The following is a 26,528-nucleotide window of genomic DNA, read 5'->3' as shown; positions in this document are numbered from 1 at the left end:
TATAAATCAAAGGTTGCTCATTTGAGCTGATTAGAAAGGAAAAATGAATCATGTAGTTTTAAGGAAGCGGGACAGATATGTTTGTAACAGCAGTGAAGAATATTGGAAGTCGTTTTTTATATATCTTTTTCTATTGTTTTTCTGCGCTCCTCCCTCCTATTTCTTAATGTTTCTTTATTTTCACGTTTATCTTTTACCTGTGTTAAAATCTATAATAAAAATTACCTGACTATGGTTGCTGATTTGAAACCCAGGAGAAACTTTTTTGAAAGTAGGTTTTTTTCCTCTGAACCTTAATAATATTGCTTTATTCTTTTTTTTAGTTTCATTCAAACTATATCACTTTTTTCCAGTCACCTGAGAGACACAGAAGGGTTTTACTTCAAGCTTCCAAATAGTCCAGAGATTCCTTCCTCTTTGAAATAGTCAATGAATTGATGTAGTTAGCCTGCAAGAAAGTAATATGCTGTACTCTAATTGTATAGGAATACTACATGAGGTTACAACAGGGAAAAATGTGTTCAGAAGCAGAAGTGTGCCATGATACTGCTTTGAAGATACCATCCTAACTATGGGGCAAGTGTAGGTAAGCCCTTAATGTAAGGCAAATTCTTAAATTCTTGTAATATATCCTGGAATACTTCAACTGGGAAATGTGCACTGTTAAGTGTTCCTAGGGAAGTAAGTAACAGACATTGAAATACAGTCTTACAGAAAATTTTCACAGCTATATAAAGGTGCATTTCAATTCACCTATGATACCTCTCATTAGTAAGCTCACATTTTCCTCCTGTAAAGTTTGGCAACAGTTTATATAAGAAGAGAAATCAAATAGTTTTTTTTAATTTGATTTTTAGTGCACTCTTGAATTGTTCACAAAAATCAGTCCCTTTGTTATACTTTTGACTCATGTACTCTTTCATTTTAACCAGGATCTAATAATAGATCTATAGCTCATAATAGATTAGCCGTAATTACTGCCCAGTGGTACCATTACTAAATTCTTCATTTGTACAGGGGGTTGCATTGCACCAAGGAAGATTAGGGTGAGCTCTGCATTGCTTAAACAATTTGCCTGGTACGGCATTTGCTAAGATGAATGGGGGAAAAAAACACCACAGTCATTGCAGTGAAAGAGCAAAGCAGTAATCAATACATAGACTTTTGTTACATGAGATCAGAAGAAAGGGTTTAGCATCAAGCTAATGTGGTTTTATTTGAGTCTTATCCTGATAAAACCTTTCTTTATGCTAAAATTAAACATGGATATTTCAAAAAAAAACCACGCACAACTTGAATAAGACTTTTTAGATAACTAGCTATGTCCTTATCCTGTTGTTCTCCCCTCTGTTCTCAGAATATTGTAACATGCCAGGAAATATTCAATTAAACATTCTCTTACATCCAAATTAGGAAAATGTGGTTACGAGTTTCAGAATGAGATGGGATGTTAAACCATGTTTTGAAATTGGTTTCAGATTTTGTCATTTTTCCAAGTAATAGGAAAGTATGGTGAATGGAAAACTTTGAGGTTATAGTAATTGCAATGAATGGCATGGGGAAGAGACTGAATGCCATGATACAAAGTTTGTAAGAGCCCATTAAACCAAGGTGCTAATATCTTAATTGATTTTGATTATTATGTTCAGAAATCTAAATGGGTGCTTTTGTGTGGAACATTAAACGTAGTTAATGTCTGAGATTGGAAAGGAAATACAACAGAAGTTTTCATTTTTAAATGTGCATTCCTGTAAGTTGGGTGAGTCATAAAAATACACTGATATATGAAATAAAGCCTATCCCCGCACTCTTTCCCAGTTATAACTCTGTATTCTCTGGGGAGGAAATTCTTTCTTCCTTCCACTCTTAAGTGCTACAGGTTTTTGTTTTTTTTTTAAAAAACAATAGGATAATAAATAGTGATTTAGGAAAGGTGGAACAAACCTCTGGGATTTTTTCCACTTCAGGGCAGGAACAGTAACTAAAATACTGACTTCAGTTTTACAAGAAGTAAAGTCAGTGCACGAACAATGCATTCATGTTTTACTGTTAAATAGAATATAGGAAATCAGAGAATGAAAACAACAATATCAAACATACGTGTTGCTTTCCTTCTCTCTAGCACTATAAGTGGTAACTGTCCTTTGCAAAATTATTTAATGTGAAGGGCTGCATTTGTCTGGAAGAAGATCTTTGCTAAAGCTTAATGTTATCTTCAGTAGATCTTACTTCTGCTTCACTATGTTTTGTATTCTGGTGTAATAAATTCATTGCTATGTTAGGTGCATGCCTGCACATGTGTGCGCATTAACACATTGCTAGGAGTTGCACTTCAAAAAATTGATACTTGCATTAGGTATGAAAAAGGCACTCAGTTACATGACAGATAGAGTATACTTTTCCCAAAGCAATGCAAAGTTCATTTCTACATACAGTAACGTTTGTGTATCTTTACTTACATGATAAGGTAAAAGGGGCACAGTGAAAGTCAAAACTAACGTAGGCTTTAAAGCTGAGGGGATGAGATAGATATACATGGAGATAAATGGAGCAGGATCTCTGTGTGCATAGTTTTGTCATTTTTATTAGGAGTCCTGCAAGATTCCCTCTTAAAATACCTTCATATCAGCCAAATGAACACAAATAACAGCTGATCTTTGATGGTTCTTCATTCAGTAGTAGCTTTAAATATCTTGAGTCAAATGAGATCAGTATCTAGGTATAGATAACTAGATCTATAGATAGAGCTAAGGTATATGAATTTTATAAGTGGAGTCATTATTACCAGATTATGTTAATATTAACAGATTCTTTTCTGGATTATTGTCATCCAGAAATGTTGAAGTTCAGTGTCATAAACCCCATCTTCCAGATGTCTGTTTAGTTTCACCTGATTCTTAAAACTTTATGCGGATGCACAGGCAGTGTTGTCTTCTGTTGGGCAGTGTTTTTTTCCCCCCAATCAGTCTATTTTTTTATTTTGAATGAAATCTTTCCCCCCCTTTTCTACTTTGAAGTACTCATAAAATATACTAAACAATTACTCTTCCTTAAAATAATAGGGATTTCATCATAGCAAATCTAAATGGCTTCATTTGCTTCCGAAGGAGTAGATCTCTCTGAATGTGAGTGCTCTTTCATTTAATAAAGGATGAGCTGAACAAACCAGTTCTCTTCTTAGCAAAATAAATTGCTTACTCTGAAGAGCTGCAGCCAACAGACTGTCTAGTGGCTAAGTTAAAAATTCTGAATATTTAATCAGGGATGTTCTTGTGCCCCTTCCCTGCTTTTCCTTTAAGAATTAATCTACCTCTGTCGTATTTAAAGTTGTATAAGTGAAAAAAAGGACAAGGGAGAACGCAAGAGGGTACAGTGCTGCATTTTTGATAGATGACGAGAGGTGAAAAACATCTAGAAAATTTAGAGAACATCAAAAACCAACTATCTGACAATAGAATGGGTAAGTGGAGATGAAGGGTCAGTATGGGTGGTTAGAGAAGGAATAGCCAGATATGTTTTCTCATTTGTTTTATCTTTTTTGCCTGTGTATCTGCAGGAAGAGATGTATGCCTTATGATTCTTTAACTTTTTAAATCATTGTAAGGAAAGGTACGGTGTATCTGAAGACGTTTTCTAAACTAATATTTCACAAACCTTTCCCCTCTGAATGTGTTGGGCTATCACTCCACAGAGGACACTGAGGAGACACCCAGGAGATCTGGAAAGCTATTCCAAACCTATTTAATCTAGTGTAATAAACAAGTGTAGTCAGAAATAGCTTGCTTTTTCTTTCCTAGACATTTTCTATTTCCTACAAAACTGGAGAAAAAGTGCTCATTATGGAATAACATTTTATTGCTGCTTATTTGGCCATTTTTTTTTCAAATGTGCCAATAAAAACTTTATAGTACTCTGTATCACTACATATTGTTTAACTTGCTTATTTTTGCTTTTGTCCTTGGTTCACATCTCTTTTCCCCTCCTGAAATGTTAGTTTCTATGGAAACTAATTGGGATTCAGTGCTGTGTCTGTATCTGTAGCAATTAGAGATCTGCTGCATATAGCTCTGAATTGGAGAGACTAGAGGGAGTATGCCATGCATCCATCCATTCTCCAGCTCTTCAGTTATCAACCGCAGTTATAGTACTCCTCTCCCAAATTACTATTTTGATGGCCCTTTCTGAAAGCTCTGCTTGTAACTAAGATCTAAAACATTACAGGAGTATTCGCCAAACCATTTTCATTTGATACCTCTTTGGTCTGATTTCTCACTTTTGGGGAAAGAGCGCTGCCTGCTTGCACAAGAAAATAAATAAAGGCTTTGGGTTTAAGAGCTAAGAAAGTATAGATGAGTTTCAAATTGCAGACTGGGACCTCATATTATACTGAACCTTAATGTACTTTGTTTGATTTTGTTTTAGTGTGTGGTATGAAGCCAGATAAGGGACGTGGTGGCTCAGTGGGTTAGGACGCTGAGCTTGTCGATCAGAAGGTCGGCAGTTTGGCGGGTCGAATCCTGAGTGCCGCGTAGCAGAGTGAGCGCCTGTTACTCGTCCCAGCTTCTGCCAACCTAGCAGTTCGAAAGCACGTAAAAATGCAAGTAGAAAAATAGGGACCACTACGGTGGGAAGGTAACAGCGTTCCGTGCGCCTTTGGCGTCTAGTCATGCCGGCCACATGACCACGGAGACATCCTTGGACAAGCGCTGGCTCTTCGGCTTTGAAACGGAGATGAGCACCGGCCCCTAGAGTCGGAAACGACTAGCACGCATGTGTGGGGGAACCTTTACCTTTACCTTTATGAAGCCAGATATTATGACTTTATAAATTTATGGTTTAGTGCATTCTATTAAATCTCTCTAGCTAAATAAACAATGGTTTATGCAATGTGTGAATGAAATTAAAATGATCTTATGCTAGGTCAGATGATGTTTAAATTAATACACTGTCCTAGCAAGAGGCCTATGGAGAGAACAGAAGCTCAGCAGCATTGGAATAGTTGACTCTGGTTTTCTTGATATAATGCAGTTTCCTCCATCAGGCAGTTATGCTGGGATTACGGCACCCAAAATACCCAAGCAGCATGGGCACGGTTGAGGAAGGCTGTCGGGGGAAGGCTGTTTTAAATCAAAACCATGATTGAAACAGAAACAGTTAATACAAGCCATTATCATAAGGTTGAATCAGGATAAGGCATGATCAGTCACCAGCAGAAAGCATCCCCCTGTGCCCCCCCAATATGGAGTAAATAAAGAGGGGGTGCATTTGTTTCATAACTCAGCTAGATGGGAACATTTTCTACTTTGGTCTTCCGAAGCGGATATTCCCACAATTTGTTGGAACTACATCATCCATAATTCCTAGTCATTTGAATTGATGGCTGTGGGAATTGTAGTCTTAACAGATTTGGAAAGATTGATTTACACAAGAGAACTCTGGCAGTTTTTCGCATATTACATAATACATAACTTAGACATTACATAAATATTAAGGCAACATTCTTCAGCAGCATTTTAATTATTATAGAATCCATGTCATAATATGGCCAATAGATTTTTTTTTTTAGCAAGTAAGGACATGATGGACTATGGTGTTGTGTGGAGCCAAAAAGTTATATTGTAAAACTTGTTTAATCTTGAGTTCACCACATTTAAAATGTTATTGCGTTGGCTGAACATTGTGTGTGTGACTGTTTTAAATCCTTACAGTTCAGGCAAGGAGTATTGGAAGACTTGACCTGTAACTTGGACAGCTGCCAATACTGAGTCTTAAAGGAAAGCCTGAGGTATTTTTGAAGTGTAATACTGTGTTTTGAATAACAACACGATAAAGATATGTTTGTCAGCCTTACCTAGTAATTGTAACGCTTTAGGAAACAGTGCTGCCAATTCTGTCTGCCAGGTCTGTTTAACTCTTCTAATATTTGAACAGTGGTTGTCAGGAGTTGGTTATTCTCCCTCTGCTGCAAAGGCCCATGCTGTCTAGTCATTAGGTGTTGGTGTGGGAGCAAATACTGCTTCTCAAGCTAGGTCCAAATTCATTGATCTCACTCATGTCAGTTCCTTTCTAAAAGACTGATGTTCATCAATCCTGAAACTGAGACTTTGGTGTAGTACTCTGAGATCTGGTAAAAGTTAGAATGAGGAAGAATCTCAAATTGTAATATTAACATTTCTAAAACGGTCTTGCTTTTTAGTGTGAATGATCAAAAGAGTCATTGGACTTGATAGATATTACTGGTGCATTTTCCTGGGTATTTATTTTGTTCTTTGTTCACCTTCAGAACTAATGTAAAGCAAAGTCTAAAAGATCCCCAACTCTTCATAAAATTCTAACCTCCAGTTCTACAAAATCAAAAGAGAATTAAGCTAGGCTTGCCTTCAGAGGTTGTGGGTGCTTCATCACTGGAGGCTTTTAAGAAGAGACTTGTAAGTGGTCAGCCACTTGTCTGAAATGGTATAGGGTCTCCTGCTTGAGTAGGGGATTGGAATAGAAGATCTCCAAGGTCTTCCAACTCTTTATTATTCTATATTCTGTATAACCTGAATATTGAATCACAGTAGTTTCTGTTAAATGTTAAGGAAGAGTGCTTGCTGTTTATGCAGAATTGTCTAAGTTTGGTTTTTGGCAAGTAGGTAACAGAGAGGAATCCTTGCCAAAAAGACATACAAAGAAAGTACTTACTGTTTTCCTCTTGACCATTATAGTATTATTTGATATTGTATTCCCATGAGATACTCCCTTAGGCTCTGCTTGGTAATTTCTATACATCATTATGCCACTTTTCCTCTGTTGTAAAGGTAAAGGTTCCCCCGCACATGCGTGCTAATCGTTTCCGACTCTAGGGGCCGGTGCTCATCTCCATTTCAAAGCCGAATAGCCAGCGCTTGTCTGAGGACGTCTCCGTGGTCATGTGGCCGGCATGACTAGACGCCAAAGGTGCACGGAACGCTGTTACCTTCCCACCGTAGTGGGAAGTGCTTTCGAACTGCTAGGTTGGCAGAAGCTGGGACGAGTAACAGGCGCTCACTCTGTTACGCGGCACTCGGGATTTGACCCGCCAAACTGCCGATCTTCTGATCGACAAGCTCAGCGTCCTAACCCACTGAGCCACCACGTCCCTTTTCCTCTGTTGTATTATAAATTTAAGCTCCCCCCCTTTGATGCTAATTGTGAGAATGTGGAATTTCTGCACAATCTCTACTGCTTCCAGTTGTTGATCACTAATGTAAGGAAAGCAATGATAGTACTAGGACCGGACTCAAAGTCTTGTCTGATATGTCTACCAATTGTAGCTAGCAGCAGCCAGATGCCTGTGGAAAACGTGCAGGTAGAATGTGAACATAGCAGAAATCTCCCATTTATGTTCTCCAGCAACAGACAATCACAGGCCTACTGCTTCTGAAGGTAATCTGGAGTCATCATGACTGGTAGCCAGTGATAATCTAATCCTCCTAATCCTTTTAAAGCTGTCCAAGTGGGAGGCATCACTACATTTTTGTCTTAGCAAATTGACTTTCTTTTATCTATTATGAGTTTTTCATCATTCAACTTCATGGGATGATCCTGGCCCCCAGTTCTTCGAGGAAAAAACAAATAGATGCTTTTCCCACATTCTGCATAATTTTCTACAGTTCTATCATATTAATACAATACTGGTAGTTTTAAAAATATTTCTTCCTAAGTATTCTTCCATATATTTTTTTAAAAAAAGTTAGAACAGCATAATAGCACTGATTTCTTCAGTGGTTTCTCATTCACAAGATACCTTTTCTAGACAGTCATTACTTTCACATTGGAGTTCAAGAATTCTCAGACAATAAAAGTATTAAAACTGCATTGATAACCATTACCTTGGCAACCTCTGTACATGAGATGACGTTAAAAATGTCACCTCATGTACAGATGTTTGCTTTTATAATCCAACAATCCAAATGCATCTGTAGTTCGTATTAAAAATAATTGCTTTAATTTTTATTCTCCTTGCTATGAATTATAAGTTTATTAAAATGCATTTGCACCGTGTGCATTTCTTGTGTGCAATGTGTGTGTTCTTTTAATTTCTGATAGTATCATATTTTCATAAAGATTGTATTGATTGATTTTTATTGATTCTGTTTTCAAACTATATTGGCAAATTCTTGTCCTTTCCTGATTTGTACTCTTTCATTTTACCCAGAATTTCTAATATTTTTCTTCCAAAAGTTCTAAGAGGACTTGATTTCACCATTAAAATTTAAAATAATATATTCATATATTTCACATATATTTTGTTATTGCATTTATTTTAAACATTAATATAGCTGCTCATCTTCCAGCCAACTATGGGTGTCTCCCAATCATTTTCTTTTGAAATCAACCTAAGATAAATCACTAACTTACTTTTGAGATCCAGCACTTTTGTCCACAGTGGCTTGGAGACATTGAGTGATATTCACCAACAGGGATTAAAAAGAGTAAAACCAGATTGACCAGTAGATTACCACAAACAAAAGACACCCTGCCAACAGGGGATGGATGGGTAGCTAGTTCTCATCCCAAATGGTTTCTCTGTGGCCATTTTAAAGTCCAGCAATAAGGGGGTAGTCCAGATATGTGGGGGCAAAATAGTTTCACAGTTCCACCAGTATTGAGAAGGCTTGATGGGACTCCCAACAAGCTTTCTCTCTTCAATCTTATTATATGGATAGTTTTAGTTTGGAGAAGGCAGTCCTAAAGACATCGGGATCCTGAGCCACATAGAATTTTAAAATAAATAACCAGCATCTTGAATTTGGGGATCAGTACAGATTCCAGAGGAGTGTAGTGCAGTTGGTTCAGCTACCAAAGAAAATGCATTATGTGGGGGAACTTTGGAATAACTATCCAGGCTGCCTCATGGCATACCAGCTAAAGCTTCCTAATGGTCTTCAGGGGAAGTCCTATGTTGACTGAATTGCAGTAGCCCAGCTTTTTGTTAGGCAAAACTGTTAACAAAGATATCTATGACAAATAGGCAAAAATTTTATGAACGTTTAGAATCTGATGTAGAATGGGACAAATGAATATAATACTTTTTTAAATGCTGCTCTGTCGCTAGAAAGAAAAGGAGGGAAGGATTATTTCATTACAGGAATCTGTACAAAGGCATTGGATTTTGGATTCATGTGAATAAGTAGGAAAGCCCAATATCCAAAGCAATGATGTATATCTGTTTTTCCAATCATTTGAATGTAGAATAATTAAATAAGCTTTGATTCAGATGAAGTTCTGACTCATTGTTTGTGTATTTTTGGGTCTGGCAACAAAGAAGGAAAGGAATAATACTAGATTCAGTTGCATCTCCAGAGAAGGCTGTGATTAGCTGATTGGAAAGGAATTTGGCCTCTGCATATCCAGCTGAGATCCAATGGCTTTGGCCACAATAACTGAGTGTTAGTCAAGTAGAGTGCTATGACTCCTCTGAAGACTGGCTGGAATCTTTTGATGGAGACAATCATTTTCCATTTTGCTGCAATCCTCAGCACTCTTATTTACAAGAGAAGCTCATCAATTTCTGCTGGATTTTGATTCAACAACAGTTAGAAATAAACATCTTCAGGATTTAAGATCATTGAATAAGCATAATTCAGGATAAGTCAAAGTTAATGTATACTTTAAATTGCGCAGAAAATTGTGTTGGTAAAAGCTGTGTTCACTATCTTTTATTAATGGTTGTTTCCTTTGCAGGATACTAAGACGATAGTTCCCTTCTACTTCCAGAAGGTCAACGTGAATGGCTCAAGATTTTGGCATCAGTTTTCTGCTTAGGTAAGCAGCTTCAAAATGTTCACATCCTAAGTTAAACTCACATTCTCTTCTGTGTGTCAACCAGTTTACACACTTAACTCCATATGCAAAATAATCCCCCTTCCCAAATGCACAATAATCTTGTTGTATCTAAGGCTGGTTTGTGCTTGTGCTGCTGAATTCTATAATTATGCAATCAGTGACCATTCTTGGTTTTATGATGGAGAATCATTTCATCCAGTCTCTCTGCATAGCAGATGGTCAGAAGGAAAGCCCTAGGACAGATACTTGTTTGGGTACAACTTAAGTGATTCTAACTAATAGAATCTGCTTGAAGCATCTGGATATATTTGTTGTATAAGCATCATTCTTATTATACTTGGGAAGAATGGTGTGGACCGAATTGCATTGTATTGAGTCCTGGTAACTTTAATTCTGTTCATTTCATAATTGGGGTAGGACAGATATCTGGCAAGACAGTTCTGGGCTCTATCAGATGGATTCTACCAGGATGCTCTTAAGTCAGATATGTCAAACACAAGGCCCGGGGGCCAGATCCGGCCCGCAAAGTGGTTCCATGTGGCCCCCGAAGCCATACTGGAAACAGTGAGGGAGTGGTCCCTGCTACCTTGGCCCTGGCCCAGAGACTCTCCTTCTGCCAGAGACCCCCCAGATCTGTCCCACTCCTGCCCAGGCCCCCATAGGCACCCTTGATGCCAATGATGTAGAGCTGGCCATGCCCACCCAGTAGGCCATACGCACTCCAGCTGCGCCCACCCAGTAGGCTGCGCCCACCCTGGCCATACCCACCCGGCCCCCCGAGGGCAACCACAATGCTGATGTGGCCCTCAATGAAATTGAGTTTGACACCCCTGTCTTAAGTTGTCCATCCTGTCCCTCTTAACATTGGGCACAATCAGTCTTGACAATTAACTGATGGGCAAGAAACATAATCGGTATGGTGTCTCCTCTCTTCCCAGAAAGCAACTGAAAAAACCTTCCTTGTTGGTTATAAGATCAATTAAAATACTAGAAGAAGAAGGCGATCTTACGTATGCTTATGGCTTTTGTAGAGTCATACGTTTGTCCTTTTATATGTTGCAGATATTGGTGTATGGAAGTGAAAAGATAACATTGCATGGTTGCATAAGTAGGGGAAAAATTATCATATGTATTTCTCTTCTTCCTGATTCCTAAGGTATGTTTTCATGAATGTGCTCTTAGGCCCCCAAAGGATGCCTAGTAGGCCCTGGGACACTTTGAAAAGAATTCAGAAAAAAGTGGTATGGAGAAGATAGGAATATTTTCTGCAGCTCTTTAAAGCAGCTGTGTCTCTTCCTGGGACTTCAGAGTTTCCCTTATCATTGACAGACAATCCCCCCCCCAAAAAAAATATTAGTAATTTTAAAGAGTTTCATATGGGTTCTGTGTTCATGTCCTCTTCACTGGTCCAAAATATTTTTATGGTATTGAAAACATATGAAGATCGGCTGCAGGATTTGGATTTGGCTAGTACAGAGAAAAGAAGAAATAGGGGTGACATGATAGCAGTATTCCAGTATTTGAGGGGCTGCCACAAAGAAGAGGGGCTCAAATTATTCTCCAAAGCACCAGAGGCCAGGACAAGAAACAAAGGTTGGAAACTGATCAAAGAGAGAAGCAACCTGGAGGTTTTTAAGAAGAGACTGGACAGTCACTTGTCTGAGATGGTATAGGTTCTCCTGCTTGAGCAGGGGGCTGGACTAGAAGACCTCTAATATTCTATTCTATTCTATTCTATTCTATTCTATTCTATTCTATTCTATTCTATTCTATTCTATTCTATTCTATTCTATTCTATTCTATTCTATTCTATTCTATTCTATTCTATTCTATTCCCATTCCCATTCCCATTCCCATTCCCATTCCCATTCCCATTGTTTGCCTCCAGAATTAAAAGAAATTAAAAAGAAATTATACTGACTGCATTTTAACATCAGATGATTGAATTTATGTGGGTCAAATTAATACTTAGAAGGGAAATCACTAGAGATCGAGAAATATTAAAAGAAGGCAGTGGCAAACCTCTTTTGTAATTTGTAAGCAACTTCAGAGGCACTAATCATTCCTCTACTCTCCCATTCCTTCATTTACTATTAGTCATAATGAGCCCTGTCTAACCCCTCTGTTTGGAAAGGGGTGGAGCCTTGCTGATTACAATCTCTTATAGGGCAGCTATACATTATAACGGTACTTTCTTACATGTGTGATATTTAATGAAAACATTTGTCACAAGTTGGTTTAACTGGAAAGTAATTACACAGCCAGGTATATGGTTCATTATAATTATGAATGTGTAATGGATATTTTCAAAATTTTAATTCCAGAACGGAAGTGGACTACTAAGAGTTATTCTGTGGTAAGATGGGAAGTCAATAAATTTAATAAATAAAATGAAAATAAATTTTGGGTGATGTCTGGATTGAAACAAGAGTCCTCCAAAGCAGACAGATATATTAGTAATGCTGTTGATGAAGTAAAGTCAGCTTAAAAAAAAAGTCCTAAAGATGCACAATTCTGTCCTTCCATTTTCAATTTTTATTTATTTCAGAATTATGTACTAACACTCCCTAACAACTCATTGAAAGAGCAGAATAAGACTCACAGAATTAGAATGCTTAGAATGATACATTTTGAAATAAGGTCTTGACTTTTTTCTAGAGGGATAATATGTATCCTTGTTTTGGTATCTTATTGCAGGATGACCTGGAAACTTGCTTTATCATTGTTTCTCATGTCCACTCTGGTTCAAGTGATAGAACCCAGGAAAAATCGTCCTGCAGGAGCCATACCTTCCCCTTACAAAGGCAGCAGAAGTAATAACTCTGACCGGTGGCCACATCTGAACAAAGAAGTGCTGGCTTCCAGCCAGGAGGCCTTGGTGGTTACAGAGAGGAAATATCTGAAAAGTGACTGGTGCAAAACCCAACCCTTACGGCAGACGGTCAGTGAGGAGGGCTGTCTTAGCCGCACCATTATAAACCGCTTCTGCTATGGCCAGTGCAACTCCTTCTATATCCCCCGGCATGTAAAAAAAGAGGAGGAGTCTTTCCAATCATGTGCCTTTTGCAAGCCTCAGAAGGTCACCTCCTTCACAGTGGAGCTAGAGTGCCCTGGACTGGACCCACCTTTTCGACTTAAGAAGATCCAGAAAGTCAAGCAATGCCGATGTATGTCGGTGAACCTAAGCAGTACAGGCAAACAATAAAAGTGAGACTTGGTAGCTGACTCTGCTTAAGCTGGTCAACTGGTTGACTGTTTCTTCCTTGATTAATTTTGGAACATTCCTAGAGCAGCGTCCTATGCTTTGTTTGCCTACTGGAAATAAAGGCTGCTATCAGCTGATCAGAACATGCTGTCCATATTACCCAAACAGCTCTTGGACCACTGGGGTTGTCACTAAGTGAGAAATCATTGTCTGATGTAAAAGTGGCCAGTGATATCAATTCAGTAATTAACGCTTCCTTCCACTGTGTGGAAATTTTTTTGGCTTTCACTTCACGCTTTTGGATGAATAATGGCTGAATGAAGTATTTGTCATTTTCCTATCTCAGTCTCGGTTAACATTTTGGTTTATTTCTGACTACTTAATCCTGTCTTCCGTGGAATGGATACAGCTAGGAACAGCAAAGGGAAGCAGTGATCTGTCTTGATTGATAAGACTTGTGTGTGCCTTTTAAGCAGCCTTCTCCTCTGTGGATATATCAGTTTGCACTTTCCAATGAAGAGGCTGAAGTGGATCTATACCCATTTTCAACTAAATTGTCTCAAGTGCAGAATGCTACAGCAATGTCTCATTTGTCATATTATTGCAAATAATTGTTAAGCTTTTTAATATAGACATAAGCGTGTATAATTTGTGAGATGACTCAATGTTTGAAGGGTTGAGATAAATCTTAAATAGAGCAGATTATCCCTCACAGCCCACAGGATTTTGCTAGTGTTAAATTTCCTTCCCTAGACTCACTTTTGTGCATTTATCTCCTTCTATGTTAATGACTACATTTGTGAAGGAGACAAATATTGTGTTTAAGCAAGCAGCAAATACATTTTTTTCTTTAAATTAACTCTTGTTTTCTGTATGCAAAATTGCATCTACATAGGATAAAATGTAAGAAAGGACTTGATAAATCCAATTAATACAAGGCTGCATGTTAGGGTTTTGCATGTTCGAGGAGTTACCATTTAGATTCCTTAGAAAATTTCTGGGTAACTCTGATGGTGACCCCCATTGCATGGCTTGAAGTTTGCATTTGTGATAGGTATAGCCAAAGTACTCAAATGTTCAAATTCGTTTTTTGCTACTAGTTTCCTCCTGGTGTGATCAGAAAGGCTTGAACAATTATTTTCACAAAGCTGCAAGTTGATGCCACCTCAAGAGTTCATGGCATAGTTCTCTTTTTATGCTGGACAGGTTATTCTGAGAGGTTGATCTCCATTAGGCTTGTCAGTTATGGGACTTGGCACAGGAAGAGGGGATTGGGTATGTATGTGGCCCTTGAAATTCAATCCCTGGATGTTACGCAAGAAAAATATCATGCTTTAAAAAGTACAGTAAAGAAGAATGGGGCTTGCTTTGCTGGTATAATGATCATAACTTACGATTGCTATGAAAGATAATAGGGAATATCTAGTTAAGATAGCTGTATTTTTATGTATAGGCTTGCTGCCCAAGAAAGCTGCTTCTTGGAGAAAAAGAACATTTGGTTCTTATTGTTAGGAATTGGTAAAAAAAATTGTTCAAGCAATAATGTAGGATGAATATTTAGCGGGATCTCTTTGTCAGTCTGTTACAAACAAACCAGGCCTGCTATGATAGGGTAATGCTTTTTGGATTGTTTTATAAGAGCTGAGTTAATGTTGTAATAGTTCATACTATTTAATTTTTTCATAAATGAAAATGAAGTGGAATAAATGTTATAAATATAACAATTTTTTTAGGCGTATTGTTAAATTATAGAAAAAAGCTACTCTAGAGATATATGGAATTCTTGTATATTTGTTTCTTATATATATTCGTAGAGCTTAAGTTTAACCTTTGTTAGGGAGTTTTCTTCATCCACTTAATTTAAATATGAAATAATTAAAATATCATAGAGCCATTATAGAATATTTCAGATAAAAGCAGCATACGTGTAGCTGAAAATAACCAGTGAAAACTATCACTCTGATATTATATGTATGGAAACTGTGAATGTAATAGACACAATTAATTTCCAATTTTCTGTTAGAGAGAGAACTTTTAACTCTCCAGTTTTATTGCATGTCATCAACCCCAAGGGTATGGTTCTAGTTGAGCAGCATATCAGAAATGAAAGGTCCCTTGTCAATGCAATGTATGTATATGTATAATATATATAAAACCTCAATTTTTAAATAAACTGGGTTTATTGATTGATGTTTTGGAATGGATGAAAGTGAATTTAAAGGTATCATGATTGTTCTACTCCAAAGGAATAGTTGTAAGTACACAAACTTCAACATAACATTAATGTAACCCCTAGTTAGCATTAATGTATTCTTGATAAGCAGTTGGAGCTTTTGTCATATGAAAGTATTATTTTAAGGGAAATAAATGAAGGAAACCCTTCATTACAACTCTACTAAAATTGAGCTACTGAATTTACTTTCTAACATCTCAACTATTGCAACTTTCTGTATATTATTTTTAGTGAAAGGTGTAGGACTAGGTGTCAAAGCGATATTACCCCCCAAAAAATAACATGGAACAATAAATAGGTAACCATTGGAACAGACTTCTGTTTTGGGATCAAAATTAAATATGTCCAAAAAAAATATGAACAAGGATATTCTATCAATATCCGTAACACAAGAGTGGTCTAATTCAGGAAATCAATAATGTTCAGCTCCAAACAGGTACTCTAACACGAAGTAGAGACACTTAACATGAAGTTTTTCTTCCATAAAAATTGCACTGAACTGGATTCAATTTTAGTTCTAGTGATCCACTCAAATCACAGCAATTCACCTTAGTTATAACCAGAGTCATCATCCAAATTAGGCAACAGCCAGTCCTGATGTGAACAGCTTTTTCCTTTTGGCTGTTCCACCTTTGCTTGGCAGAGGTGCTGAATCTTGCCCAATAAGAGAGTGGATTAGCCTAATTCCTGAGTTCTAATGAGTTATTGTCAATGCACCTGTTACTCGTCCCAGCTTCTGCCAACCTAGCAGTTCGAAAGCACATAAAAATGCAAGTAGAAAAATAGGGACCACTAAGGTGGGAAGGTAACAGCTTTCCGTGCACCTTTGGCATCTCTTCATGCCAGCCACATGACCACGGAGAGATCGTTGGACAAGCGCTGGCTCTTCGGCTTTGAAACGGAGATGAGCACCGGCCCCTAGAGTTGGAAACGACTAGCACACATGTGCGGGGGAATCTTTACCTTTTATAGACAAGGCAGCAAGTGGGGTTATAAACAGACCAATTGATGCCTAGTGTTGGGAATCATCATGACTGCTTCACTCAGTCTGGCCTATAAGAGCTAGACTGGTAAGACACATTCCTAAGCATAACTTTGAGCTCATTGATTAAATTAAATTAGTTTGGTTAAAGCTGAATCAAAATCACTATGTTCTTCCCAAACCACTACAAACCCCTGTATTCATGGTATTCTTGTTGCATGGTATTCTTCTTTCGACGTTATAACATCAAATTATTAAGGAACTACTATTGCTACTTTATTCAACCCAGCATCTTTTGCATTTTTGCTCCTATGGGTCCAAATAACACGGCCTTTGGAATTGGAATGATGGGAACCACATAAATTAATGTAGGAAGATGACAAAGTCTGAGCTACTGGCTGTAATGCTATTCAGTATGATACAAAGCTTAGAGATAGATAAACCATTTTTCTTGCTAATTCAAAGCTTCTAATACTTTTAAGACATTAGTCTGCCATCTGGTGGTAGATAGATTAATCCGTCAGCTATAAATTGTCATGTTCACAGATAATACTCAATACAAAGATAACCCAGCTTGTTGTCTTGGGTAGGCTTTCAATTGACAAATGTTGTACTGTAAGATATTCTTACAATAGCCACATTTTGGAATTTTTAGTAATGATTTGGAATAAGAACTGGAGATTAAGTTACTTGCAAACAGGAATATACTGCAAGTTACACACCCCAAACTCGTGACAATAAAACCATCACCTCTAATTGTCTTTGAAAATTCTCAGTCATCCAAGTCATGGTTGTCCCAAAGGTGCTTTTTCAAAAGGCAACTGGACTTCCTTTGTTTTGCTTGAAGACGTTTTGCTTCTCATCCAAGAAAGTTTTTCAGTTCTAACAATTCTTCAGTCAGAACTGAAGAAGCTTCTTGGAAGAGAAGCACCTTTGTGATAATAACCTTTAATTAATTCTTACCCCCAGCCTATTGTTCTAAGGCTTCTTTTCCTGGCACCATACATAGCTTCGGTGAGATAAGAAAGCAATATACTGTAATATAGTTAGCCTTTAAAGTCAGTAGAAACCAATTAACAAAACTAAATCATGAAATGCATTCATTTGAAGAAAGGACAGATGAATGTCATAAGATGGCACTTTTTTAAAAAATAAGCCATGTTACACCGATTATTTGCAACCAATCAACAAAAGCAGAAAAGGATGCTATTTTGCAATGTAATGCTTGTTTAGATGTTAGAAATGGGATTCCTTTTTTCTGGTAAAAGTCCACAGTACCTTAGTTAAATCCTATTGGCATCCCTATTTCATTAATGGTTGGGACTAAAACCAAAATGGATACAATTCTCACATCTGTCCGAAACCAACAATGACAATATGCTCCAGGCATTCTGCTAACACCAACTTCTTACACCAGTTTCAGTCTAGGAAATGGGATTAAGTAGGTTTCAATAATCCAGAGCAGGATGCATTTCCTGAATGAGGTATGTCTGAGAGAAAGGAGGTATGGTCATTTAAGAAGAGAGCTAGAGGTGCAGTGGTTAAAGTGCAGTATTGCAGGCAAACTCTGCCCACAGCCTGGCATTCAATCCTGACAGGGCTCAAGGTTGACTCGGCTTTCCAACTTTCTGAGCTTGGTAAAATGAGGACCCAGATTATTGGGTGCAATTTGCAAATAATGCTACTACACTAAACTGAAAAGAGTGTTGTAAAGCACTCTGAGGTGGTATATAAGTCTAAATGCTATTGTTATTACTAGAGGATCATCCCCTGGTTTAGGTTTGAATAGGTTGAGAACAATATGGCAAATTGAGCCAGAAAGCATGCCTCAGCTTTGTACATATCTCTCTTCTGGTTCTTCCCTTGATGTTGACTTTATGTGCTGTTTTAGATTATATTGTACATTTCTCAAAAGAGGAAGTTTTAATTTTTTAAATAAAAAATACATTTTTTTGCGATCGAGTAATTGTTAATCATCTCAGAGCCACAAAAACTGAAGTACTGTATGCATAATACAACACTGATATTATTATTTCTTTTATTTTTCATATAAATTAACATTCTAAAAAAAATTGAAATAGAAACACTAAATACAATATTGCACATAGCGATCTTTGTTAAGTGTAGCATTATTCAGTTTAGAATGGCAATATACACACAGTAGATACTGAAGGGAACAGGATATCTACAAAACAGAAACATGCTTCAATGTTTTTAAATGTATTTAAATGAAAAAAAGAATGCAGAAACAGCAAAAGACTATAAATTACATAAATACAAACATGAGTTTTAATCAGTGCTATTAAAATATGCTTTACTTCTTTAATTGCTTTTGATAGGTCTTTTTGTAACAATCTTCTCTTTTTCCCTTTCCCAAAGAAATAATCTTATTCCTGATGCTATTGGATCATATAATGCAGTTTTGGGGCTATCCTAAAAGATGATAGAGTTTCAAGCTGATTATGTAACAGGAAATCATTTCCCAGTGGAGGAAAAATATATTTTTTAGTGATTGGTATTTTAAAAATTCAATTCCTGAGGTCATATTTTATGCAGCCCTTATGATTCCTGGAATCACAAATTAATCTCTGGACAACCAGGTATCATATAGCGGGTTACATGGAGAAAAATAAATATTTCAAAACTTAGAAATTGCATCACTCTAGCACTTTCTATGCTAAGAGGCATTGAGATATATACATTGTTTCCCTACTTCTGGCTTTTTTAATCTTTTAAAAAGTTGCTCTTAGAAAGTGTGGAGAAAATGTGGTAAACTAAATCTGCCCAATTATTAAATTGTTTTTAGCAATTGAGACAGAAGTATTGCAAAACAATTGCATCTGCCGTACTTTTTGTAATACAAGTACTTAATAAAATGTGAGATCAAACAGAAGTAATAATCTTTGCTTTATCACCAGAAAAACCAAGGCTCTTAATAATCTTTCATAATTTTGAATAAGAAAAGGGAAAGATCTTTACTACTTTAATTTTTTTTTACTCAAGAGTTTGATAGAAAGTCTAAACACGTTTCCTGTTACTCTGCAAACAGTTTCTTCAATCAATATAATATTGAAATACCCAAGATTGTTTGGTATCTACCAAGTGAGTCCTGTGCTTAACTATAATTGGGTTTTCCCCCTTTTGTTTTCGGTCCATTCATTAATATCAGCAAATCACGATCAACTTTGTCAATTATAATAATAGCTGGGATGAATGTCATATTTATGACATATATTTGTAAGGAGGCAATGAAGTAACTTTGGAGACCATGGCTTAGAGTGTAAAAGAAACACTTTTACCAATTCAGAGTATACTTACAAGGTCAATATGAAATGGATACAAAGAGTTCTTGAGATGTAACTTTCTCTCTAATCTAAATGCAATGAATTTGCTTTGGGGGGAAAAAATCCTGCAGGAATGGAAGTATAACATCTATATGAAGTTAGATGTTCATAAAGTTTTCAGTATGTTTAGAGACATACTGAAATACTGCTGCTTATACAGACTACTTTAGTCTTTATTAATATTATACTGTATAAATTGCAAAATAATGTTTGGATGGGAAAGAATGTAGTGTATGGGGTGCCTGTAAGAGAGAGCTATCAAATGGCTTCCATTACTGGGTATCCATCGTGCAAATCTGTTTATCAGTGAATGTTCATAGTAGTCAGTGTAAACAGGAAACAAAATGCAAGAAAATCAACAAAAAAATTGGCTGAACGGCAATATTTCCTTTCCCCTACCTCCCAAGGCATGATCAATTTATTGAGTCTGGATACAAAGACATAAGTCTTTCTTCTCTCATATTTTCATACTTATCTTTGCTTTCTGAAAAAGAAGGACACAGAACAGACTGAGCAAGAAGATAGTTAGCATTTCATAGCATATTCATAAACACTGAGAAACCTGTAATATCATCCAAAGGTTATCCCTTTATTTTCACAGTCCTGCATCTGTTCAGTAACTTTGATACATACAATATTAAGCCAACTCTGCCTCCTGAGCAATAACTGTGCTACCTTATAAGATCAAAAGTCTTCTGTGCATGCATGAAACACATTTAAACATTTATCTCTCAATGGAAAACATTAAAAAAGCCTTGCACATCGAAGTGGTTATGACCTACATCCTTAGTGAATGTGTGTTTGATAATGTATAGTTAAAAAAGTAGTTACCAGGGAAATGTCACAGAGTAAGGTTTGCTGTTTAATAGCCCAAAACAAGATAAACAACCAGGGGGAACAATTTTTCTATCACTCAAAGATCAAAATAAAATTAAATCAGACTATTTGGATATGAAGTTGAGTTTTCCCAAGATATAATCTCCAGATGCTTAAAACAAACCATTTATCTTGCATTATGGCTAAATGACTACAACAAGCTACTTGGTGCATAGTCTACTGCCATCACCATCACTATTGGCTAAATCTAGCAATCTGCTTAGTTTTATTTTATTTTTGCATTCATTTTCTACATCTTGGTTTAACATTTAACATTTAATTATAGATATTAAGAATAATTATACTTACAATTCCAGAATCATGCTTTTGTTTTATATTGTAAAGTGATTTTCCTTTTTTCTGTCTACATACTTCTTCAGCCTCTTTAAGTCTGCAATACATTAATTCATCAAGTCAATAATCCTTGCAAAATACAAGACTGTTGTAGGACAAGTTCAATATACAACCATCCAGTTACTATGCAAAATATAAATTATCAGAAAATACCATCAAGGAAATCCTATTAGGCACCAAAAAACCTAATAGTTACTGTAGCTGCTCTATGTTACTGTAAAATTAATAGTTGTAGAATTAATAGAGTAGAATAGAACAGAACAGAACAAAACAAAACAAAACAAAATAGAATAGGAGCTGGAAGGGACATTGGAGGTCTTCTAGTCCAGCCCCCCCATCAAGCAGGAGAACCTATACCATGTCAGACAAGTGACTGTCCAGTCTCTTCTTAAAAACCTCCACTGATGGAGTGCCCACGATCTCTGAAGGAAAGCTGTTCCACTGGTTAATTGTCCTCACTGTTAGGAAATTTCTCTTTAATTCCAGGTTGCTTCTCTCTTTGGTCAGTTTCCAGCCATTGTTTCTTGTCCCACCCTCTGGTGCTTTGGAGAATAATTTGACCCCCTCTTCTTTGTGGCAGCCTCGCAAAGCTTGTAATATTGCTATCATGTCAACCCTATTTCTTCTTTTCTACGGACTAGCCAAATCCAAGTCCTGCAGCCATTCTTCATATATTTTAGTCTCCAGGCCTTGGATCATCTTAGTTGCTCTTCTCTGAACTTTTTCCAAGATCTCAACATCTTTTTTGTAGTATTGGTTGCAGTATTCCAGGTGTGGTCTCACTAAGGTTTTATAAAGCGGTACTAATACTTCACATGATCTTGTTTCTATGCCTCTTTTTATACAATCCAGGATTGTATTAACTTTTCTGGCTGCTGCTGCACATTGCTGGCTTATAGTCAAGTGATCGTCCACTAGGACTCCAAGGTCCCTTCACATTTGCTGTTTTTGATCCAGGTCTCACCTAATTTGTACTTATATCTTTGATTTTTCTTGCCTAAATATAAAACTTTGCTTTTCTCCATATTAAAACTCATTTTGTTGGATAGGACCCATTGTTCAAGTTTTTCAAGATCTTTTGGAATCCTGAGCTTGTTTTCTGGGGTGTTGGTTATTCCTGCCAGTTTAGTGTTATCTGCAAATCTGATGAGTTCCTCTTCTATTCCTTTATCTAAGTCATTGATGAAGATATTGAAGACTACTGGGCCTAACATGAAGCCTTGTGGTACCCCACTGCTTTCATCTCTCCATGTGGATGTAGTACCATTGAGGACTATTTGTTGAATACAGTTTGTCAGCCAACTACAAATCCATATGGTGGTGATGTCTATTCCACCCTTTTCTAGCTTACCAAGCAGTAGATTGTGGTCTACTTTGTTGAATGCCTTACTGAAATCTAAGTATACTATGTCCACAGCATTGCGCTGGTCTACTAATTTGGTCACTTTATCAAAGAATGAAATAAGATTGGTTTAGTATGATCTGTTTTTAGCCTGAATAGAAAAATAGCAGCTACCCAGAAATTGCTTGTTGAAAACTGTAGATACATTCGGCAAAATGTAATTTCCATAATTTAAACAAGTAACACTGTAATAATTGGCTATGTCTTCATGTGGAAGTTGGCTTAAGAAGAATCTAGAATGTTCCCAAACAAATATACTTTAGACTCTTAGAAAATTGGAGAGCCAAAATGAAGAGCATTCTACTGATATCCTGCTGAGCTTTGTTAGATTTATATCCTGCTTTCCTCCAGGAATTTAAACTGTCCCAAAGCAGTCCCTTCTCCAATTTCTCCTACAATCACCTACCACATGGGTAGGAAGAGATAGTGAGTGACCCTAAGTCATTGTCACCATGCTTGACAGTGGACTTCAAGCTGTGATCCTAAATCCAACATATTTGCAGTTATATCACAACTACAAATAGATCTTTCACTGTATGTGTATTTGTATGAGTGTGTCTGTATGTTTGTATAAAGACTCCCTATGTACAGATCCTTAAATCATTTTGGTTTCAAGGTATAATATACATATACATATACACGGCTTTTTTTGTCATAGAATGCCCAGAACGGAGTTCTGGCACCTTTTTTGGATGCAACCCTGTAGGGTAGGCAAGGTGGGTTGAATGACATGTGAGTTCCAGCACCTTTTTTTTCCTTCAAAAAAAGCACTGCATATACATATACATACATACATAAACACACACAGAGGTTATATGTATATGTATATGTATGTATGTATGTATGTATGTATGTATGTGTGTGTGTGTATGGGAGGGTCTTTCCTCTGGCAAGGCCTTACCATTCTTCTCATACAGTGATTTGGACTTACAAGCTCATTCCTTCCGATATGGAGGCAATTTGTTAGCAGTTGTAAGGGAAAGAACAGAGCATTTCAGGAGACAGTATGGCTACATGCTAGCATTTCTGGAAACTGTCTAAAGCTTGTTTAGATGGAAAAATCTCCACTCCAATCCAACACATACACAAAGAAACTACTAAAACTGCAGCAAGAGAAGTTATTTCTCTGATTTCTGTTCAGAGCAGATGGTGATGGGGAAACTGGCTATCTGAATAAAAGCATTTATTTGCAAGAGTATTTTCCCTCAGACTGAAATGCTGAGAAAAGTCCAAAGCCACAAACAATAAAATTAATGAAAATAATCATTATAGGCTGTGTTTGAGAGATAACTTAGATGATGGTTTCCCAATACCAAACAAGATGCCTGTGGCATGGATGCAAACAAAACTTCAATAAACTGCGCATACTTTGATTGTGTTTGCTTTCACCGCAACACAACCCAGTAGTTAAACCACATTCCTGTTTTTTAAACCCTAATCTATATTGGCTGCAGCAATGGCTGAGGAAAACAGCCAGGGACATAAAAGCTTGCAGAAGATGCAAGTTTTAGGAGACCTACTTGATGAAACCTCTTAGCCATAGCAACAACATGTTTGTTCATCTAAAGCCAAAGGCTAACAGAGGTACAAAAGAGTCACGCCTGGGACCTTCAGGATTGTAGTAGAGACATCCCACTCCCAAGATGGCAATATTTATGTTTTATGGAAGATGACAGTCTTGGAAAGGAATCCATCACACACAGGAAGAAGGAAATGTTCCTTACAAACAACATTAGGCAGGGTCTAAATGTAATTTAGCCTTCCAATTTTTTGAAGGGTAGCAGTAGGTTATTTGGTGATGATCTCAGAAAGGCTGTGGCCACTTTATTACTAATGACAAACATTACTAATATTGATATGAAATAACCTCTGACTTGAAGTTTTTAAAGTCACAAAGGTGCAATCAATATTTCAATATTGTTTTCTTTTATGTGTGACATACAAACTATGGAATGTGGGCATAAACTATAACTGATTAAGAAGAATACACTAATCATTGTCATGCTGATACTAAATTCAAAATGCTAAATAAAATTAAATTCCAGAATTTCCAAGATGACTTCCTTGGAAATGCTAGGTATTATCCCAAGTGGAAAACTGAATAGCTCTATTGTGAGGGCAAGATTCCAAGAGTTAGGATTTGGGCTGGCTAAGCTTTAAGGGAAATGTTTTGGGACAATCTAATTGTGCACAACCAAGGAAAGTGTTATGTGGCGGGTTCTTCATGCAGGAAAGGAGACGAGGCAAGTGAGTTCAACAAAGCTCATGGTTTATTGCTTGCAGGATCTGAGAATTGGGCTGCAACTAGCAGCAATTTATAGCCTAGCCCCTAGGCGGCAGCCAATAGGTTTAAAGCAACCATTGCTGCCTTGTTGTTGTTAGCTGCGAAGTCGTGTCCGACCCATCGCGACCCTATGGACAACATTCCTCCAGGCCTTCCTGTCCTCTACCATCTTCTGGAGTCCATTTAAGCTCACGCCTACTGCTTCAGTGACTCCATCCAGCCACCTCATTCTCTGTCGTCCCCTTCTTCTATTGCCCTCGATCTTTCCCAGCATTAGGCTCTTCTCCAGTGAGTCCTTCCTTCTCATTAGGTGGCCAAAGTACTTGAGTTTTAGCTTCAGGATCTGGCCTTCTAAAGAGCAGTCAGGATTGATCTCCTCTAGGACTGACCGGTTTGATCGCCTTGCGGTCCAAGGGACTCGCAGGAGTCTTCTCCAGCACCACAGTTCAAAGGCCTCAATTCTTTGGCGCTCAGCCTTTCTTATGGTCCAACTTTCACTGCCATACGTTGCAACTGGGAAGACCATAGCCTTGACTATACGCACTTTTGTTGACAGGGTGATGTCTCTGCTTTTTAGTGTGCTGTCTAGATTTGCCATGGCTTTCCTCCCCAGGAGCAAGCGTCTTTTAATTTCTTGGCTACAGTCCCCATCTGCAGTGATCTTGGAGCCCAGGAAAATAAAATCTGTCACTACCTCCATTTCTTCCCCATCTATTTGCCAGGAATTGAGAGGGCCAGATGCCATGATCTTGGTTTTCTTAATGTTAAGTTTCAACCCAAGTTTTGCACTCTCCTTCTTCACCTGCAACAAGAGGCTCTTTAGTTCTTCTTCACTTTCTGCCATTAGAGTGGTATCATCTGCGTATCTTAGGTTGTTGATATTTCTTCCGGCAATCTTAATTCCAACTTTTGATTCATCTAGCCCTGCCTTTCTCATGATGTGCTCTGCATATAAGTTAAATAGGCAGGGCGACAGTATACAGCCTTGCCGGACTCCTTTCCCAATTTTGAACCAATCAGTGGTTCCGTGTCCAGTTCTCACTGTTGCTTCTTGACCCGCATATAGGTTTCTCAAGAGACAAATAAGATGGTCTGGTACTCCCATCTCTTTAAGAACTTGCCACAGTTTGTTATGATCCACACAATCAAAGGCTTTAGCATAGTCAATGAAGCAGAAGTAGATGTTTTTCTGGAACTCCCTAGCTTTCTCCATGATCCAGCGTATGTTGGCAATTTGATCTCTAGTTCCTCTGCCTCTTCGAAATCCTGCCTGCACTTCTGGTAGTTCTCGATCCACATACTGCTGGAGTCTAGCTTGTAGGATTTTAAGCATGACTTTACTAGCATGAGAAATGAGTGCAATGGTGCGATAGTTTGAACATTCTTTGGCACTGCCTTTCTTTGGAATTGGAATGTAAACTGATCTTTTCCAATCCTGTGGCCATTGTTGAGTTTTCCAAATTTGCTGGCAAATTGAGTGTAGCACTTTTACTGCATTGTCTTTTAAGATTTTGAATAGCTCAGCTGGAATACTGTCACTTCCACTAGCTTTGTTGTTGCTCAGCTTTTCTAAGGCCCACTTCACTTCACATTCTAGCATGTCTGGCTCAAGGTCAGTGACCACCTCATTGTGATTATCAGGGACGTTAAGCTCATTCTTGTATAGTTCTTCTGTGTAATTTTGCCACCTCTTCTTAATCTCTTCTGCCTGTTAGGTCCCTGCCATTTTGGTCCTTTATCATGCCCATTTTTGCATTAAACGTTCCCTTCATTTCTCCAATTTTCTTGAAAAGATCTCTGGTCCTCCCTATTCTATTATTTTCTTCTATTTCTTTGCACTGTTCATTTAAGAAGGCATTCTTATCTCTTCTAGCTATTCTCTGGAATTCTGCATTCAATTGGGTGTATCTTTCTTTTTCTCCCTTGCCTTTCGCTTCCCTCCTTTCCTCAGCTATTTGCAAAGCTTCCTCAGACAGCCATTTTGCTTTCTTGCATTTCTTTTTCTTTGGGATGGTTTTGGTTGCTACCTGTTGTACAA

The 26,528-nt window shown here is 37.5% G+C and overlaps 2 protein-coding genes across 3 annotated transcripts in view; one reads left to right on the top strand and one right to left on the bottom strand.

Moving 5' to 3' along the window:
* GREM2 (gremlin 2, DAN family BMP antagonist) overlaps nt 1-15,129 on the top strand; it is a 32,518-nt gene extending 17,389 nt beyond the window's left edge. Inside the window, exons 2-3 of one of the 2 annotated variants that reach the window (XM_081314566.1) lie at nt 9,709-9,789; nt 12,508-15,129. In XM_081314566.1, coding sequence (XP_081170692.1) covers nt 9,755-9,789; nt 12,508-13,015 — 543 coding nt within the window. In that variant the 5' untranslated portion in view covers nt 9,709-9,754 and the 3' untranslated portion in view covers nt 13,016-15,129. The remainder of the gene's footprint in view (nt 1-9,708; nt 9,790-12,507) is intronic. The other variant, XM_081314567.1, reaches the window with a different exon arrangement.
* Nucleotides 15,130-19,508: 4,379 nt separating this feature from the next.
* Nucleotides 19,509-26,528, bottom strand: part of FMN2 (formin 2) — a gene marked incomplete at its 5' end in the record, with an annotated part of 196,809 nt that continues 189,789 nt past the window's right edge. Inside the window, 2 exons of the mRNA XM_081323350.1 lie at nt 19,509-20,058; nt 20,760-20,841. Of these exons, the coding sequence (XP_081179476.1) occupies nt 20,032-20,058; nt 20,760-20,841 (109 nt within the window). The 3' untranslated portion in view covers nt 19,509-20,031. The remainder of the gene's footprint in view (nt 20,059-20,759; nt 20,842-26,528) is intronic.

This window comes from Vipera berus (assembly GCF_964194415.1).
Source record: "Vipera berus genome assembly, chromosome: 1".
NCBI lineage: Eukaryota > Metazoa > Chordata > Lepidosauria > Squamata > Viperidae > Vipera > Vipera berus.
Note: the sequence above shows the minus strand (reverse complement) of the source record. Positions and strands in the feature narration are given on the sequence as shown.